The sequence below is a fragment of the Panthera pardus genome, unplaced genomic scaffold, assembly GCF_024362965.1.
Source record: "Panthera pardus isolate Hobbes unplaced genomic scaffold, ASM2436296v1 HiC_scaffold_15, whole genome shotgun sequence".
In the NCBI taxonomy this organism is placed as follows: Eukaryota; Metazoa; Chordata; class Mammalia; order Carnivora; family Felidae; genus Panthera; species Panthera pardus.
In genome coordinates this window covers 52,508,990-52,524,246 of record NW_026526710.1, presented here as the reverse complement: position 1 = coordinate 52,524,246, position 15,257 = coordinate 52,508,990, and the positions used below count along the sequence as shown (strand labels likewise).

The 15,257-nt window shown below is 35.5% G+C and overlaps 1 protein-coding gene across 1 annotated transcript in view; it reads right to left on the bottom strand.

Moving 5' to 3' along the window:
• KIAA1328 (KIAA1328 ortholog) overlaps positions 1-15,257 on the bottom strand; it is a 349,319-nt gene that overhangs the window by 299,986 nt on the left and 34,076 nt on the right. Inside the window, exon 5 of the mRNA XM_019465357.2 lies at positions 2,084-2,199. Coding sequence (XP_019320902.2) covers positions 2,084-2,199 — 116 coding nt within the window. The remainder of the gene's footprint in view (positions 1-2,083; positions 2,200-15,257) is intronic.

Sequence of the window (15,257 nt, the reverse complement as noted above, 5' to 3'; positions counted from 1 at the left end):
AGGCCCTAACTGAGGTCAGGCTTTCAAACCTTCTCACCTTGATTCTCTTTCTCACCTTATTTCCCCAACTCACCCCAATTCCACTGGACACAATACTGATTTTGTTGTTGTTGTTGTTCCAGGAAGGCCAAGGCATCATCATCTCCCCCCTACTATATATAAAGTGGTTTCTGTTTCCCTTATTCTGTTACCAGATAGAGTTGAAGGCTGACTTCATGCCCAATTCCCCTTCTCCCTTGCTGCCTTTCACTCTATAAACTGGACAGGTTAAATGCTTACTTTCTCAGCCCTTCTCGCAGCTTAGCATGGCCATATAATAAAGTTCAGGACAATAAATATCTCATGAAAGACTGCCGGCGGTGGGGGCGGGAGGGAGGGGAGGTGAGGGGGCACCAGGGGCAGTACCCTGAGAAAGATTTTACATTTTTTTAAAAAAGGAGCTGGAGTCACAACTGCCAGAATTCCTTCCTCCTCACTTTCTCCCTGCCTTAGAGCAACTTTGATATCTGGAATTAGAGCAAACATTCTGCAAGCTGACATTCTGCAACCATTAGAAGAAGCTAAGAGAACTGTAGAGATCCAGTGCTGAAAACTTTAAGCCACTGAAACAATGCCAGAAGCCACTTATCTCCAGAGTGGTTACATGGGAAAAGATAGACCCTGTAAAGTGAATTTTTGTTACAAATGAAAATATTCCTAATCTACCTTTTCTTGGAAGTCCTGAGTCACTACTCCTTGCAAGAAGTGAAGGACTCAAAGTGGCTGAGCACAGTTTGTTATAAATTCTGACCAAATGGCACTAACTTTAACCAGGGAGAGAAAAGTAGCAGGAGGAAAATCACAAAAGAGGGTCGAGCCTGAGTTGACAGCCTAGGTACAATAAAGTCAATGAAGGCAAAGAAAAGACAAAAGCCAAGATGATTATGCAAATGCTAAAGAAACAGAAAATAAATAACTGGAAAAAGTATACCACTAGATTGTGGGGAAATAAACTTAAAAATGCTCTACTCAGCAAATCAAATCTGAAAATTCTGATTAATTTCTAATGATGTATTCCCACTGTTAGAAAAACAGAAGTTAAGAACTCAGCTTTTACAGTTACATTTTTATGCTTTTCCCCCAGTGAATTAATTTATCTTCACACTTCTGTTTCCCTGGTATTCACAAGGGTATAGTTACTGTCCATATATGATTATTTTGACACTTGAAGAGTCTTTGAAATAATTATTAATGATCAAGTTACTGATGGTATTGACAGGAAGGACACTGGTCCCTTCAAGTAGTCATATACTAGGTTAGCTGGCTGATCCATCAGCCTAGTTTTAGGGACAGTCACTTCTCATATATCAACGCCACTGCAAAAACACCTAAAGATAAGTAATTCCACCCAGTCAAAAGAAACTTCAGAAATATGCTTATTTTAACTCACATATTCCCTAAAGTACAATTCTTAAGTTGAAAGTTATTTTACTATCTTACAAATAATGCAGTATTTATATTACACACACACACACACACACACACACACACACACACACACACACACACACACCCGTCTCTAGTTCTAGACCTGATAGTCTTCTCCTCCATGAGAATTTTGGTGATGTTATGCTGTAGTGTAAACACCTATCAATTATAACACCTACAAATTACAATGGATTTTTTTATCATTATTTATTATTTTTATGATTTCAGAGTAGAATTCCTTAGGGCTGCCAAAGCTTTAGCTGGAAAGAATACCAAACACAAAGAGGTTTCAGGCTCAACTGCAGTAGTGGAACAGAATTTAGGCAAGTTCCAACACTACATTTTAAAGCCCAAACATCTTATTGTCTTTTTTAGTTGACAAATCTGTGCTCCGCAGTGTAACAGCAGCAGCAGAACAGCTGGGTGGCCGTATCAAGCACAAAGGAAGCAACAGCACATGCTGTTAAGTGTCATTTTGATTGCCTAAAAATGGCAGCCCATGCAGATTTATTCCCTGTTATAAATTAGAACAATTATTTCTCTGGAGTTTTACGTTTTCTTCATGAAAGAGTCAAACTCTCTGCACATTAAAAAAGAGGACTTTCAAAAAGGATATCTTCCCTTTCTTTGATGATCAGTTCATTCTGTTCCTCCAACTGCCTGATCTTCTTCTCAAATGATTCCTGCTCAGCTCGGAGTCGTTCTTCTGTCACTTCCTTTTCTTCACTTACTCTGAAAGAAATACAAAAATGGAAAGAAAATGCCTGTGAGGATGAGATAAAATATGTGCATATAGCTGTCATTTACCAAAACTAGATTTCTTTCAGAAGTGTGCTGATTTCTTCAGGGATACTCTTCAGGGATACTCTTCAGTATCTTCAGGGATACTCTTTGCTTTTTCTTCTTTTTTTGTTTTTTTAAATTAACCTTTCATGAGGCAATCGTGCATACCTTTGTAATAAAATATGAACATGATTTTTATATCAAAAATGTTCCCAGTCATCAGAAGTATCTTAAATGTGGAAAGTCCTAAATAGAAAATAGGCTCCCAGTTGCAACCAGGATAGAAAAATATTCAATTTTTAAAACACAGTTTCATTTCTTATCAAAACAGGCACAATCACTTTATTTTGATTCGGATCTTTTTAATATTTTTATATAAATCCTGTCAATGAAATAAACAATCTATATATCTCTTAAACACTTCATTAAATATACATAGGCAATTTTACTCTTTTCCTTGGAACTGATACCTTGCATTCCTCAGTAGCATATAAATAACTAGACTGGAATAAAAAGAGGGTATTAGCTTAAAAAAAAGGTTTACATTACAATTATTCTTAGCACAAAAAGAATTAAAAAGTGTTAAAAAAAAAAAAACTGACCAAAAAAAATCTGTATCCTTAATGTTTAACTGAAAAGTATTCCAACTCAATCCTACCAGAAAGAGGTGATGGTTTCTGATTAAGAGCAGAGGGAGGAAATCATTTAAAAACCCCAATTAATCAGCAACAACATTAAAACTTATCTTAGTTTTTTTTTTAATGTTTGTTTATTTTTGAGAGAGAGAGAGAGACAGAGCAGGAGTGGGGTAGAGGCAGAGGGAAAGAGAGAGACACAGAATCTGAAGTGGGCTCCAGGCTTTGAGCTGTCAGCACAGAGCTCGAGCACAGGGCTCGAACCCACAAATCTTGAGATCATGACCTGAGCAGAAGTTGGATGCTTAACCGACTGAGCCACCCAGGAACCGCCCCCACCCCCTTTTTAAAAAAATTTTTTTAAATGTTTATTTATTTTTGAGAGAGACACACACAGCAGGTGTGGGGGAGGGGAGTGAAAACTTATCTTAAAACGACAGCCCTAATTTTCATGTTACTCTGTGCACAGAGATGTTAGCCCTGAGTTCTGCTACTAGTGCTTATTCCTCCAAAACATTTATCCTACAAGATCATACAGCAATATGTGTAAGTGAGATCCACAGGGATTCCTTTGAGCTCCTAAATTTACTTCCTTCTAGACCCCCGCTCTACTTGAAATCAATGAGATAACAGAATGAAAATTAGAATTTTGAATGTTTGAGTTGATTGCATCTCATCTTTGAATAATTTGTGTGAAAGTGCACGACACACAGTAGTGTACAAAAAAATAGGTTTATTTCTTCTTCCTCATCATGACATTAAAATCATTTTCCCAACTCCTATTATTCATGCTCAGCATACTATTGGGCCCATGAATGGGATTCAGGCCCTTCCTTCTATGAGGGTAATCTCTAAAATTGATTACAAGTACAAGGAATCCAGACAACTAAACAAATATACACAAGATGACGATTTATCCTCTGGTCTCAGGTTAACTTGCCTCCATTGTTGCCATCCCTTTCCAGGGCCTTCCCCTTTGTTGTCGTCACTGTCAAGCACACTTGCACTATCTTTCACAGTAATCCCGCCACCTCTCAGTTTTTCTAGAATTGTCAAACATTTGAACCATTAACTATTTCTACCACCCAAATTTTCAATCTGTCAACCAGCTTCTGAAACATTTTTGTCAAAAAACGGTTCCAAATCAGGTAAACTCCCAAGGTATAAAGTAGAAAATCATGTATACATGGAGACATTGGAAAACTGTGCTTATTTCTCTGAACATCATTATTCTTCCTCATAAAGAAAAAAAGCTAGACTAGATCAGGCATTTTTTAAAATTCTCTTGAGCTAAAGTTCTATTATTTCCTTCGCTATACTCTAAATATCCTGATATTGTGTATGTGTCCTTCATAAACATGGAGAGCATTTGTAAAGGAATAAGAAAGAAATTCTCAAACATTTGGTCAAGGTACAAGGAATACAATACTATAATCTAGGCAAAAGTTATAGCCATAGGATGAGAGAGAGTAGATTAAGAGAAATATTAAAAAGTATAAACATGCAAAATTTGGCATAAGGATAGTGCAAAACATAAGAACTGATGAAACTGTAGGATTATGCATAAGATAAAGATGAGGGGCACCTGGCTGGCTCAGTTGGAAGAGCATGCAACTCTTGATCTCAGGATCATGAGTTTGAGCCCCACACTGGGTGCAGAGATTAAAAAATAAATAAACTTAAGAAAAAAAAGATGGATTAAATGATGCTATATATTGTAAGGAGAGAACAAAAACTGTCAAGGTGAGAAAATATGTAGCAAAATCTCTCCCTATTTAGATCGGTAAAATCTTAAACAAGACTAAAGAGGTAAATTCATAAGTAGATAAGCAAATATTTATTTTTTTACTTATTAAAAATTTACTCAAAGCCTACTATAGAAAAAAAAAAATAATCAAAGTAACTTTAGCCAGTTACAGGGTACCCAAAAGAAACCTAACAATGGTTCTCTATCATTTCAAGACTATTCATAAAAGTCATACAAATATAAAGAACAGCCCAAAGATTTGTCTTTTCAGCAAGTAATGTACCAGAGTCATAAAAACAGTTTAAAAAAAAAAAAAGGTAGAATGCCAAATTTACCTTAACATTAAACTAAACAAAGACATTATCTCTAGAGCCTGCCAGGTCAGAACATATAGCTATTTACCAACATTTACTTACTTCCTTTGTCAGATCTGAAGGAGATCCATGAAAAGTCTAAGGATCAGTAAGGGCAGAAATGCTTATACATATGTCTCATAATGCCAGAGACCACAATAAGCTTTCCCCAAAACTTAAGGTACCCTATGCAGAAAAATCACTCTTCAAAATTTAGGAGTATGTTTGATAAAATGTGTTGCTATACTACTTAAACAGGGCTTTTTCATTTTAATCTTTTCTGTTTGCTGCTATGATAAGACTACTCTTTAGCAATTATTATGCTCTGGAAGACTATAAACTTAAGCTGTGTTAAGCACAAAGGACAACACTTCTTCTCTAGGCCTATCTAAAGATATGTACGGCTTCTTTGTGGCCTATTAGCCTAGTTAATATGAGCACATATATTAATACAACCTTTAAATGCAGAGGAATTACCAATAAAACAGCCTCCAGATTTGATACCCACTCTGAAATCTGTCTTCTTGTTTAATTTATGTTCAATAATATTTCCCTTGAGGTATACATACAAGAAAATATCTGGTATCATGATCTACATTTTTCATCAAAGCATTCACAGACCACAAAGTAACATAAAAAGACCTAATCCTTTATCTCATGTGGAGTATAGCAATAAGTTAATTAAGAAAATGTGAATCTAAACATAGGGAAGGGAAATATTTGACTAATAGGATTTAAAAGTTACAACTGGACAAGAGAATAGTCCCAGTGTGGTTTGTTAATTATTAACAAGGAGGACAACAGTCTGTTCATGAAGAAATCACCATTTTTGGCATTTAACACCTCAGAGTATTCCTTAAAAACTTCCACAAAATAGGGGCACCTGGGTGGCTCAGTTGGTTAAGAGTCCAACTTCAGCTCAGGTCATGATCTCACTATTCCTGAGTTCCAGCCCCACATCAGGCTGTGCTGACAGCCAGAGCCTGGAGCCTGTTTTGGCTTCTATGTCTCCCTCTCTCTCCCTCTCTCTCTGCCCCTCCCCTGTTCACACTCTGTCTCTCTCTCTCACAAATAAATAAACATTAAAAAAATTTTTTTAAACCTCCACAAAATGTACTCTTACCTATCAATAGAAAATAATTTATATCCTTAGATAATGAAGGATATTCATTATCCTTCATATTCTTCACGGTTGAACTGAAAATTGTGCCAAAAGTACTTAATTTCTTCGAAGTCTTACATTTTAGCTTAAACATCACTGCATATTTTGTATTTTCCCATATAAAACAATATTTTCTGTTTTAATATAAAAAGTTTTCCCACACTCATCTATTCTTCATTTTCTAAAAGCCGATTTTTTAGTAAAAGATTTATTTTATGGTTTTGCATAACCTTGGTGTTCTTCCGTATTCTCCAGGAATGGGTACTTTTACACTAATGTGAAAGACAAGGTCAAGGTAGCAAAGCTTCTATTTTAAAGAGAATTACAGCTCATCGAATGGTCAACCAGATAAATTTCTTGCCCTGTTTAATGTCTTGTGTTTGGAAGCTGGGGATGTGGGTTCTAATTTATAAATTCTGTATATCAACCTGGTAAGCTTTAGAGAAGGAAAGAACAGATTTCATAGGACATCTGGCAAACAGAAAGAGACATACTGTTTTCAAACTGAAGTAAACACAAAGTGGGGAAAAAAGCTATCATCATTAAAAATATTTCAGTGCAATTACTTTAAGGCCATCTTTACAAATTTTAACATTTGGCTGTTATTTTATTTTTTTATTTATTAAAGTAATTTTTAAATGTTTGTTTACTTTTGAGAGGGGTGGGTGAGGAGGGGTTGAGAGAGAGGAGGATAGAAGATCCAAAGCAGGCTCCGCACTGTCAGTGCAGAGCTTGATGTGGGGCTCGAACTCATGAACCATGAGATCCTGGCCTGAGCGGAAAGTGGACACTTAACCGACTGAGCCACTCAGGTACGTTGGCTGTTATTTGAAATGTACCGTCTGAAGGAACACAGGTGCTTTAAGAAATCAGAGACATACCAAGCTATGTCAAAAGGGCTCTGAGAACAACAGAGTAATATCAAATGAACATAGATGCACAAATCCTCAACAAAATACTAGCAAACAGAATCCAGAAACATAACAAAAAGATTATACATCATGGCCAAATGGGATTGATCCCAGGAATTAAAAGTTGGTTTAACACTCAAATATCAATTAATTTAATATACCATATCAATACATTAAACAAAACCCACATGATTATCTAAGTAGATGTGGAAAAGTGCTCAAAAAAATCCAACCATGATTCATGATTTAAAAAATACTCAAAAAACAGAAAGACAAGGGAACTTCCTCAACCTAAAAATATACTATTTATGAAAAGCCCAAATCTAATATACCATATCTAATTGGAAAAGACTGAATGCTTTCCCTCTATGATCACTAAGAAGACAAAGATGTCTGCTCTCACCACTTCAGTTCATGTTGTACTAGAGATTATAGCTAGGGAAATTAATTAGGAAAAAAGAAATAAAAAGCATCTATATCCTAAAAGTAGTAAAACCATCTCTATTGCACATGACATGCTTCTATATATAGAAAATCTAAGAAGTCCACTAAAACACTACAAAAATTAATGAAGGAGTTCAGCAGGGTTACAGGATACATGATCAATGTACAAAAATCAAATATATGTTTATATACTAGAAGTAAGTAACTCCCAAAAGAAATCAAGGAAACAATTCCGTCTACATTTGCGTCAAGAAAAATCAAGTATAAAGGAATAAATTCAGCAGGATTTTTCAACACTTGTTCACTGAAAACTAAAAAACATTATTAAAATAAACTAAAGACCTAAATAAATGGAAAGGCATTCCATGTTCATGACTGGAAGACAATATTGTTAGGATTAACCTTCAGATTCAACTCAATCTTTTTCAAAATCTCAGCTGGCTTACTTGCAAAAATTGACAAGCTGACCCAACTACAGAAGTCATCTGGAAATGAAAGGGACCCAGAATATCTAAAATATTCCTGAAAAAGGAGAAAAACACGGAGAACCCATACTTTCCAATTTTAAAACTTAGTACAAAACGATAGTAATCATGACAGTGTAGTACTTGCATGAAGATGGACGCAGAAAACAATGGAATCTAAATAAATATTCACCTTCAATATGGTACCTTGATTTTTCAACCAGGATACCAACAAAATCGAAGAGAAAGAATAGTCTTTTCAACAAATGGCGCTGGTACAACTTCCTATCCACATGCAAAAGAATAAAATTGGGCCCTTACCTCATGCCACATAAAAAAATTAACACTTCCTGAATCAAAGACTAAAATGTAAGAGCTAAAACTATGAACTCCTGGAAGAAAAAAAATGTATACATCTTTGTGATCTTGGATTAGGCAATGGCTTCTAAGATATGTAGGACATCAAAAAACAATCTACAAAAGAAAAACAGACTTCATCAAAATTAAAAACTTTTGTGTTTCAAATGACCCCATCAAAAAAGTGAAAAACAATGCACAGAATGGATAAAAATGTTCAAAATAATATATCTGATAAGGGACTTGAATACAGTATATAAAAAACTCCAAAAACTCAACACTAAAAAGACAACCCAATTTATTTTGAAAAAAACTTTTAATGTTTATTTATTTTTCAGAGAGAGACAGAGCATGAGTGGGGGAGGAGCAGAGAGAGAGACGGAGACACAGAATCCAAAGCAGGTTCCAGGCTCTGAGCTGTCAGCACAGAGCCTGACACAGGGCTCGAACCCACGAACCATGATATCATGACCTGAGCTGAAGTCGGATGCTTAACTGACTGAGCCACCCAGGCACCCCAAAAGACAACCCAATTTAAAGCATCTGAATAGACACTGCTTCAAAGAAGAAACACAAATAGCCAAAAAGGACATGAAAAGTTGTTCAACATCATTAGCCGTTAGGTAAATGCAAATCAAAACAATTAGACAGCACTTCAAAACCACTACGAGAACATAATTGAAAAGACAGATAATAACAAATGTTGACAAAGCTGTGGAGAAACTGGAACCCTCATAGATTGCAGGTAGGAATGTAAAATGATGCAGCCACTTTGGAAGGTAGTCTGGCAGCTCCTCAAAAAGTTAAACATAGAGTTACCATATGACTCAGCAATTTGGCTCCTAATACACCCAAGAGAAATGAAAATACATGTTCACATAAAACTTTTATACAAATGTTTATAGCTATTATTCATAAGAGCCAAAAAATAGAAACAACCCAAATGTCTACATCAAGTGATAAATGGGTCAGCTAAATAATAAAAATGCATATTGTTTTTAAAACGCTAAGAATAAAACACATTTTCCAAGGAACAAAGCATAAAAGATAGTATAATTATATAATGCCTAAAATGGTGGGATATCTGATCATTTATATTCATGTTTAAATGTGCACCTCAAAAAAGTTAGCATTCTAATAGTCATTTGTTACTTTTTTTTTTTAATGTTTATTCATTTATTTTGAGAGAACACTCGCACACACACACACACACACATACACACACGCGTGCACATACACACGTGAGCTAGGGAGGGGCAGAGAGAAGGAGAGAGAGAATCCCAAGCAGGCCCTGCACTGTCAGCGCAGAGCCCAAGTCGGGGCCTATCTCACAAACCATGTGACCATGACCTGAGCTGAAATCAAGAGACAGCTTAACCAACAGCTACCCAGGCCCGCCACTCACTAGTCACTTCTTTTTAGTTCAAGTATATACTCATTTCATGAAGTAGCTCTAATCTTAATACTAAAATCTGGCAAAGACATAGAAAACAAAAATTAGGGTCCAATCTATCTAATAAATATAGCTGAAAAAAAAACCCAAAACAATTATTAGCAAAGCAAATCCAAAGATCCAGAAAGATAATACATCCAAGTAGAGTTTATCCCAGGAAAGCAAGACTTCTGTAAGAGTTGAAAATTGATGTAATTCACTATGTTAAGAGAATAAAGGAGAAATCTTAAATGCTCATCTATAAATGCAGGGAAGCACTTGTCAAAATTCAACCTATTCACAATAAAAACCTCTACAATCTAGGGACTGACGGAATTTCTTCAATCTAATAAAGAGCATCTATAAAAACCTATAGTTATTATAGCTATAAGGATGGAAAAAAGAACGCTATCCCTAACCTTGTACTTAAAACAAGAATGTCAGCTATTACTCCTTCTATTTAATACTGACTGGAGCTCTTAGCCAGTCCAATAAGGTAAGAAAAGAAAGTAAAATGCAAAGAAAGAAAGAAGTAAATTTTTATGTGCAGATAATACGTATGTATGCATGTATGTATGTAGAAAATATTAAGGAATCTATGGAAAATATATTAGCACAAGTAAATTTAGGAAAATCACAATGTTATTATGGTAGCTAGCCTGTAAAATGGGTCCCAGTGATCCCATCTCCTGGTATTCATATCCTTGTTTAATCCCTTCCCTTTGAATGGACCTAGTGACTCTCAAAACTGACTGGATGTCACTTCTGAGATTAGATTACAAAAGATAGGGACTTCTGTCTTGATTACTCTTGCTCACTCTGGTAGAAGCCAGTTGCCTAGTCGTAAACTACCACATGGAGAAGCCTTTGAAACAAGGAATGGAGGGAGGCCTTCGGCCAACAGCCAGTAAGGAACTGAAAAAAGCAGTGTCAGAAAGATATTACTGGAAATTGAAGAAAGGGGAAGCATTGCATATGGTAGCAGGGAGTGTACTGACATTTTTAGTAATGTGGAAAGTAGGAAATGGGGCTAATGAAGTGGGCCACAAAAATATCCAAGGAGATTTCCAAGTGTTAAGGTGCTGCCTAGTTTCTTCCTGGTGCTTATGGTGAATTGGGAGGAGAAAAGATAAATTCAAGGCAAGACAATATTAAACCAAAATGAATCAGGATTTCTCAACCTTTCCAAATAGCAAACATGATAAAAGTAAGACACATATTCAAAATAAATTTCAAATCCAAGACACTACCTGGAAAAACAAGCTGTAGAGATAAAGTCAGGGGTGTAACTTGTTAAGACCTTAGAAAGATCAAAATTGATGCAAGAGAGTCATACAAAAGGCACTGTGAAAAGATTAAGACTGGGCCTCGCCAATCCTCTCAAACAATAGGGTCTCTATTTAAAAAAAAAAAAAAAAGAAAGAAAAAAGATCTCTAGTATTTTAAATGGCTAATATTTTGTGATGTTAGGCAGCCATAGATAATACAGATTTTAACACATTAATCAGTTATTTTAAATTCCTCATCAGATCATTCCAACTGCATCTGCTTCTGTTGCTTTGCCTCTTTTCACATTTTCCCTGGTCTTTTCAAATGCTCATAATTTTATTGACATCTGGATATCTTGGAGAGGTCAGTAAAGACTGAGGCAAATAATTTCTATACTTGAAAATGGGCAGACCTTCCCTTTGGTTAGGTTTTCAGTGCAGGAATTGTTTATTTAATCAGAAGTTAGGCAGTTTTGATGTTTACTGTTGCAGTGGCTACCCTCCAAGCAGCAGAGGCTTCAAATTCCCCTAGGTATAACTTCTTTTCACGTGGACCAGATGTTTTTCTCAGTGTCTGCTGTACCCTGGCTCTGTGTCTTCCATCCTAGGGGGTTTGTGTTTTGTGAGTTTCTTTCTCATCACTATTCAACTGTTACTTTTACTAGACACTGGTTAGCCTGTTGGTGGGGATCTGGGTTGGGGTGGAGTTCTCCGTTATTCTAATTAGAGCTGTGCTAATCGGAATGTTAGCCGGTTTTAAAGTGTTCCTCTCTCTCCTCTATATTGTAGTTCTGAAACTGCAATTCTGAGATGTAACCCTGTAATCCCCTGAGGTTATTTTCCCCCACCCCCAGCTTCAGTGGTTTCTACCAGTGCCCTAAGGACTACAGTTTATGGTATTCCCCCTTTCTGACCTTATGGGTTTTGCTACATAGGAGAGATAAAAAAGAAGGACCTAGGACACATTTGTGTCCTTTCTGTAGCAACCATTGTTCCCCTCTCCCAGGCCTACACCAAGAGAAATGCTTTATCAGGGCTCTCATCAAGTAGGGCTTATGGAGAAAACGTTTGCAAGACAGTTCAAGCTCCATCTATATTTGCTGCTCCAGAGGGCTCCCCACTCTCTCCTGCCCACATTTGCTCTCCATCAATTTGTTATCTATTGCAGCTGAAATGTCCTTACCCACTGCCAGCTGTGTCTGTCCCAGGTAAGCTAGTGCTCACACTTCATCTTTCCCTGTAGGCACATGTCTCTCTTGAGATTTCAGGTTATGGTTGCTTTGCAAATTGAGCTCTTTGATTGTTTCAAGAAATGTCCTGAGTTTGTTTCACATTGGTTTCACCTTGCTTGCTTTCTTTCCTTGCCTTTTCTTTTTTTCCTTTTATAATTATAAGGTTAGGAGCAACATCCTCTACAGTCACTTAGACCTACCTACATAATCATTTATATGTACTTACATATTTATTTCATTTTGCTTTTATTAAAATAATTCAACAGGAGGCAATTAGACTGAGGTGGCTTTAATGCCTTACCAGCCTAAGTAAGCAAACCAAAACTTACACCTATAATGCCTCAAGGTTAAGAAATCAAAACCTAAGAACAATCCATCTGGAACAGCCACCTAGCCATTCCCAAATAAAGCAATGGCTTATCTTAATGCCTGGCAAATACTTTCCCTGACTGCTTCCACCTGTTCCCTGTAAAAGTCTCTCCCCTAGCTCCTATTGGTGGAGGGTTCCTAATACTTCTGGTTCTAGGCTGCCTGATTTGAATTGATTTTTGCTAAAACTGAGTCTTAAAAATGTAGTATGCCTCAGTTTATTTTTTAATGCTCTTATTTTACTAACATGCCCTCCCAATTTTCAAAGATGGAAAAACTTTAACAACATAAATGACCACAGTATTAAATTATAACCCAGAGAACTATAATATTTATTAATGTCAAAAGATAAACTGATGCATATAACATTATGCCATGCATAAGGGGAAAGAATGCTATAGAAAAATTAACCTCTTTTAGGAAGCAGTATCTGGCCAGAAGAACCATTAAAAAGACTGTTGAGTGTATGCTAGTCACTTAAAAAACATTCTTTGAATTGTAGAGTTCAGAATAGACAATGTGAAAATGAATTTTGGCATACTAACTGTTCTGCAGGGTCACGATACATTGAAGTTCAAAGACTGCCTTTCTACCTAAAGTGAAAAGGTCCTTATCTCATCTTGAAACACTATACCATCCAACATAAATACTATTTATGCAAAAAAAAAAAAAAAAAAATTCACATTGGCTTCAAACAGGAAAGCATAAAAGCCCCTGAAAAATTAAAGTCTAATTTTCTTATTACACTGCAATGTACATTTAATTACGACCAAAAAATTATGATTAGTTTCAAAAAATAAAAGACCAGAATAAATATAAAATAATAATGATCTACTCATTTTACAATGGGAAACTAATGGCGCTACACTTTCTATTTTTCTTCTAAGAAATGGCAAGTAGAAATAGCAAACTGTCCTCTGGGAAAAATCAAAGTATCTGAGCTTAAAAAAGAACCCTGTCCTCAAATGAGTTAGTGCACAAGTATGCACTGGGGAACCATGCATTATTTGACACTGTAGGCATAGGACATGAAATAGAGGGGGTTTTTTAGGCTTCTTAGAACATGGCTCATATACATCAAAAACTGCAATTGTAGCCAAGATTATTTTTAAACTTTTTTTTTCCTTTAAAGACTAAGGGACAGTGTAGTTTCTGCATTAGTCTATGGTACCCCTCCCCATCTTAAAAAGTTTCAATAAAAAAATGCATATCCATATATAAAGAACTGTCACCATCTTTCAGCAGAAACTACAATATTTTGCAAAGCCATTCATTTTTCAAGTCCCCATAAAATGACACTCCTTTTCCCATCTATGCAAACAATTCATTAATTCTACTGTAAAAGACTTTCTGAGGTCACTTAATTCAGCAATCTTGAACCAAAAAAATTCTCTCTTATCCTAATATCTCCTAGAAAGATCAATCAATATTCCACTTATCCTTCTGCAAATGTAAATCAATGCCGGACACCTCAGGGAAACCCCTTCATTTACTTGAAACCCATATATCAAGTCATGTCTTACACTCTCCTCCACAAACTAAATAATTCATAACACTCCTAATTTATCTCTGTGGTATCTATTTTCCAATAGCTTGTAAATTTGGATTTGTATTTTTATTCTATTCTTTTATCAGTGTACTTAACACAAGTGAAAAAGTTCCCTGTGCATATACAGATTATTAAGGACACATCTAAAGATTATTAAAAACTTACACCAGTTTTTTTTCTTTTTTAATCTACTTGTTTCCTTGCCAAATAGCACAATATTGCTTGCTCATGTTCAGGTTAAATTTAACTATGAACCATGTATTTTTCTTTATGTACTGGGCCTAACCAGTGAGTCTGTCTCTAAAATGAATTTCTAATTTATTTTTATCCTTAGACATATAATAACCTGTACTTGTCACTACTGTCTTTTATCCTGTTTGAATGAATCCATTTTCCAACCTATTATGCCAACTCTGAATTTTATTTATATTTTCTATTAACATTTATTCTTGTTTAAAAATATCAATAAATCTTATAGGCATCTTTTTGATTCTTTCATCCATAGCACCAACAAAGATACTGACTATAAAGGACCTCACAGCTAGATTTTTAATGGATCCCTCCAAGATATAGATAAGCCAGTCTTGGAATTTAAACACATGGGATTTTCCACGAACATTTTTAAAGTTGAGGCCATGTGTTTATTAAAAAAAAAAAAAAAAAAAAAAGCCTATGCTTTTTAAAGGGTGCCTTTCACCTCAAAGGCACCATTTTAAAGAACTTACAGTATCATTTTACCTTTATATTGTATGTCACCTTGTAACTGAAAAACATGCTATTTGTTTTGTATATTATGCTGAGAGCTAGTGAATGGGATTTTGAAAATATTCTGTTAATGATCAGTTTGAGGTGCTAAAACACTCTCAGTGACTTCTCCCCTAAATTAATGTTAATAGATCTGCGTAATATCTGAAATTCTTTAAATATGCTATACTTAAATAGATCATAGGACTACATAAGGTTTTCCAAATCTTATGACACTTTCTCCATTTGGTTTGACCTTTATCACAACTGAAGCAATCTTCATTCTTTATACCTAATTTTTACTGGAAAGCCTTGAATGAAAAAAACTTTTAAAACTTCA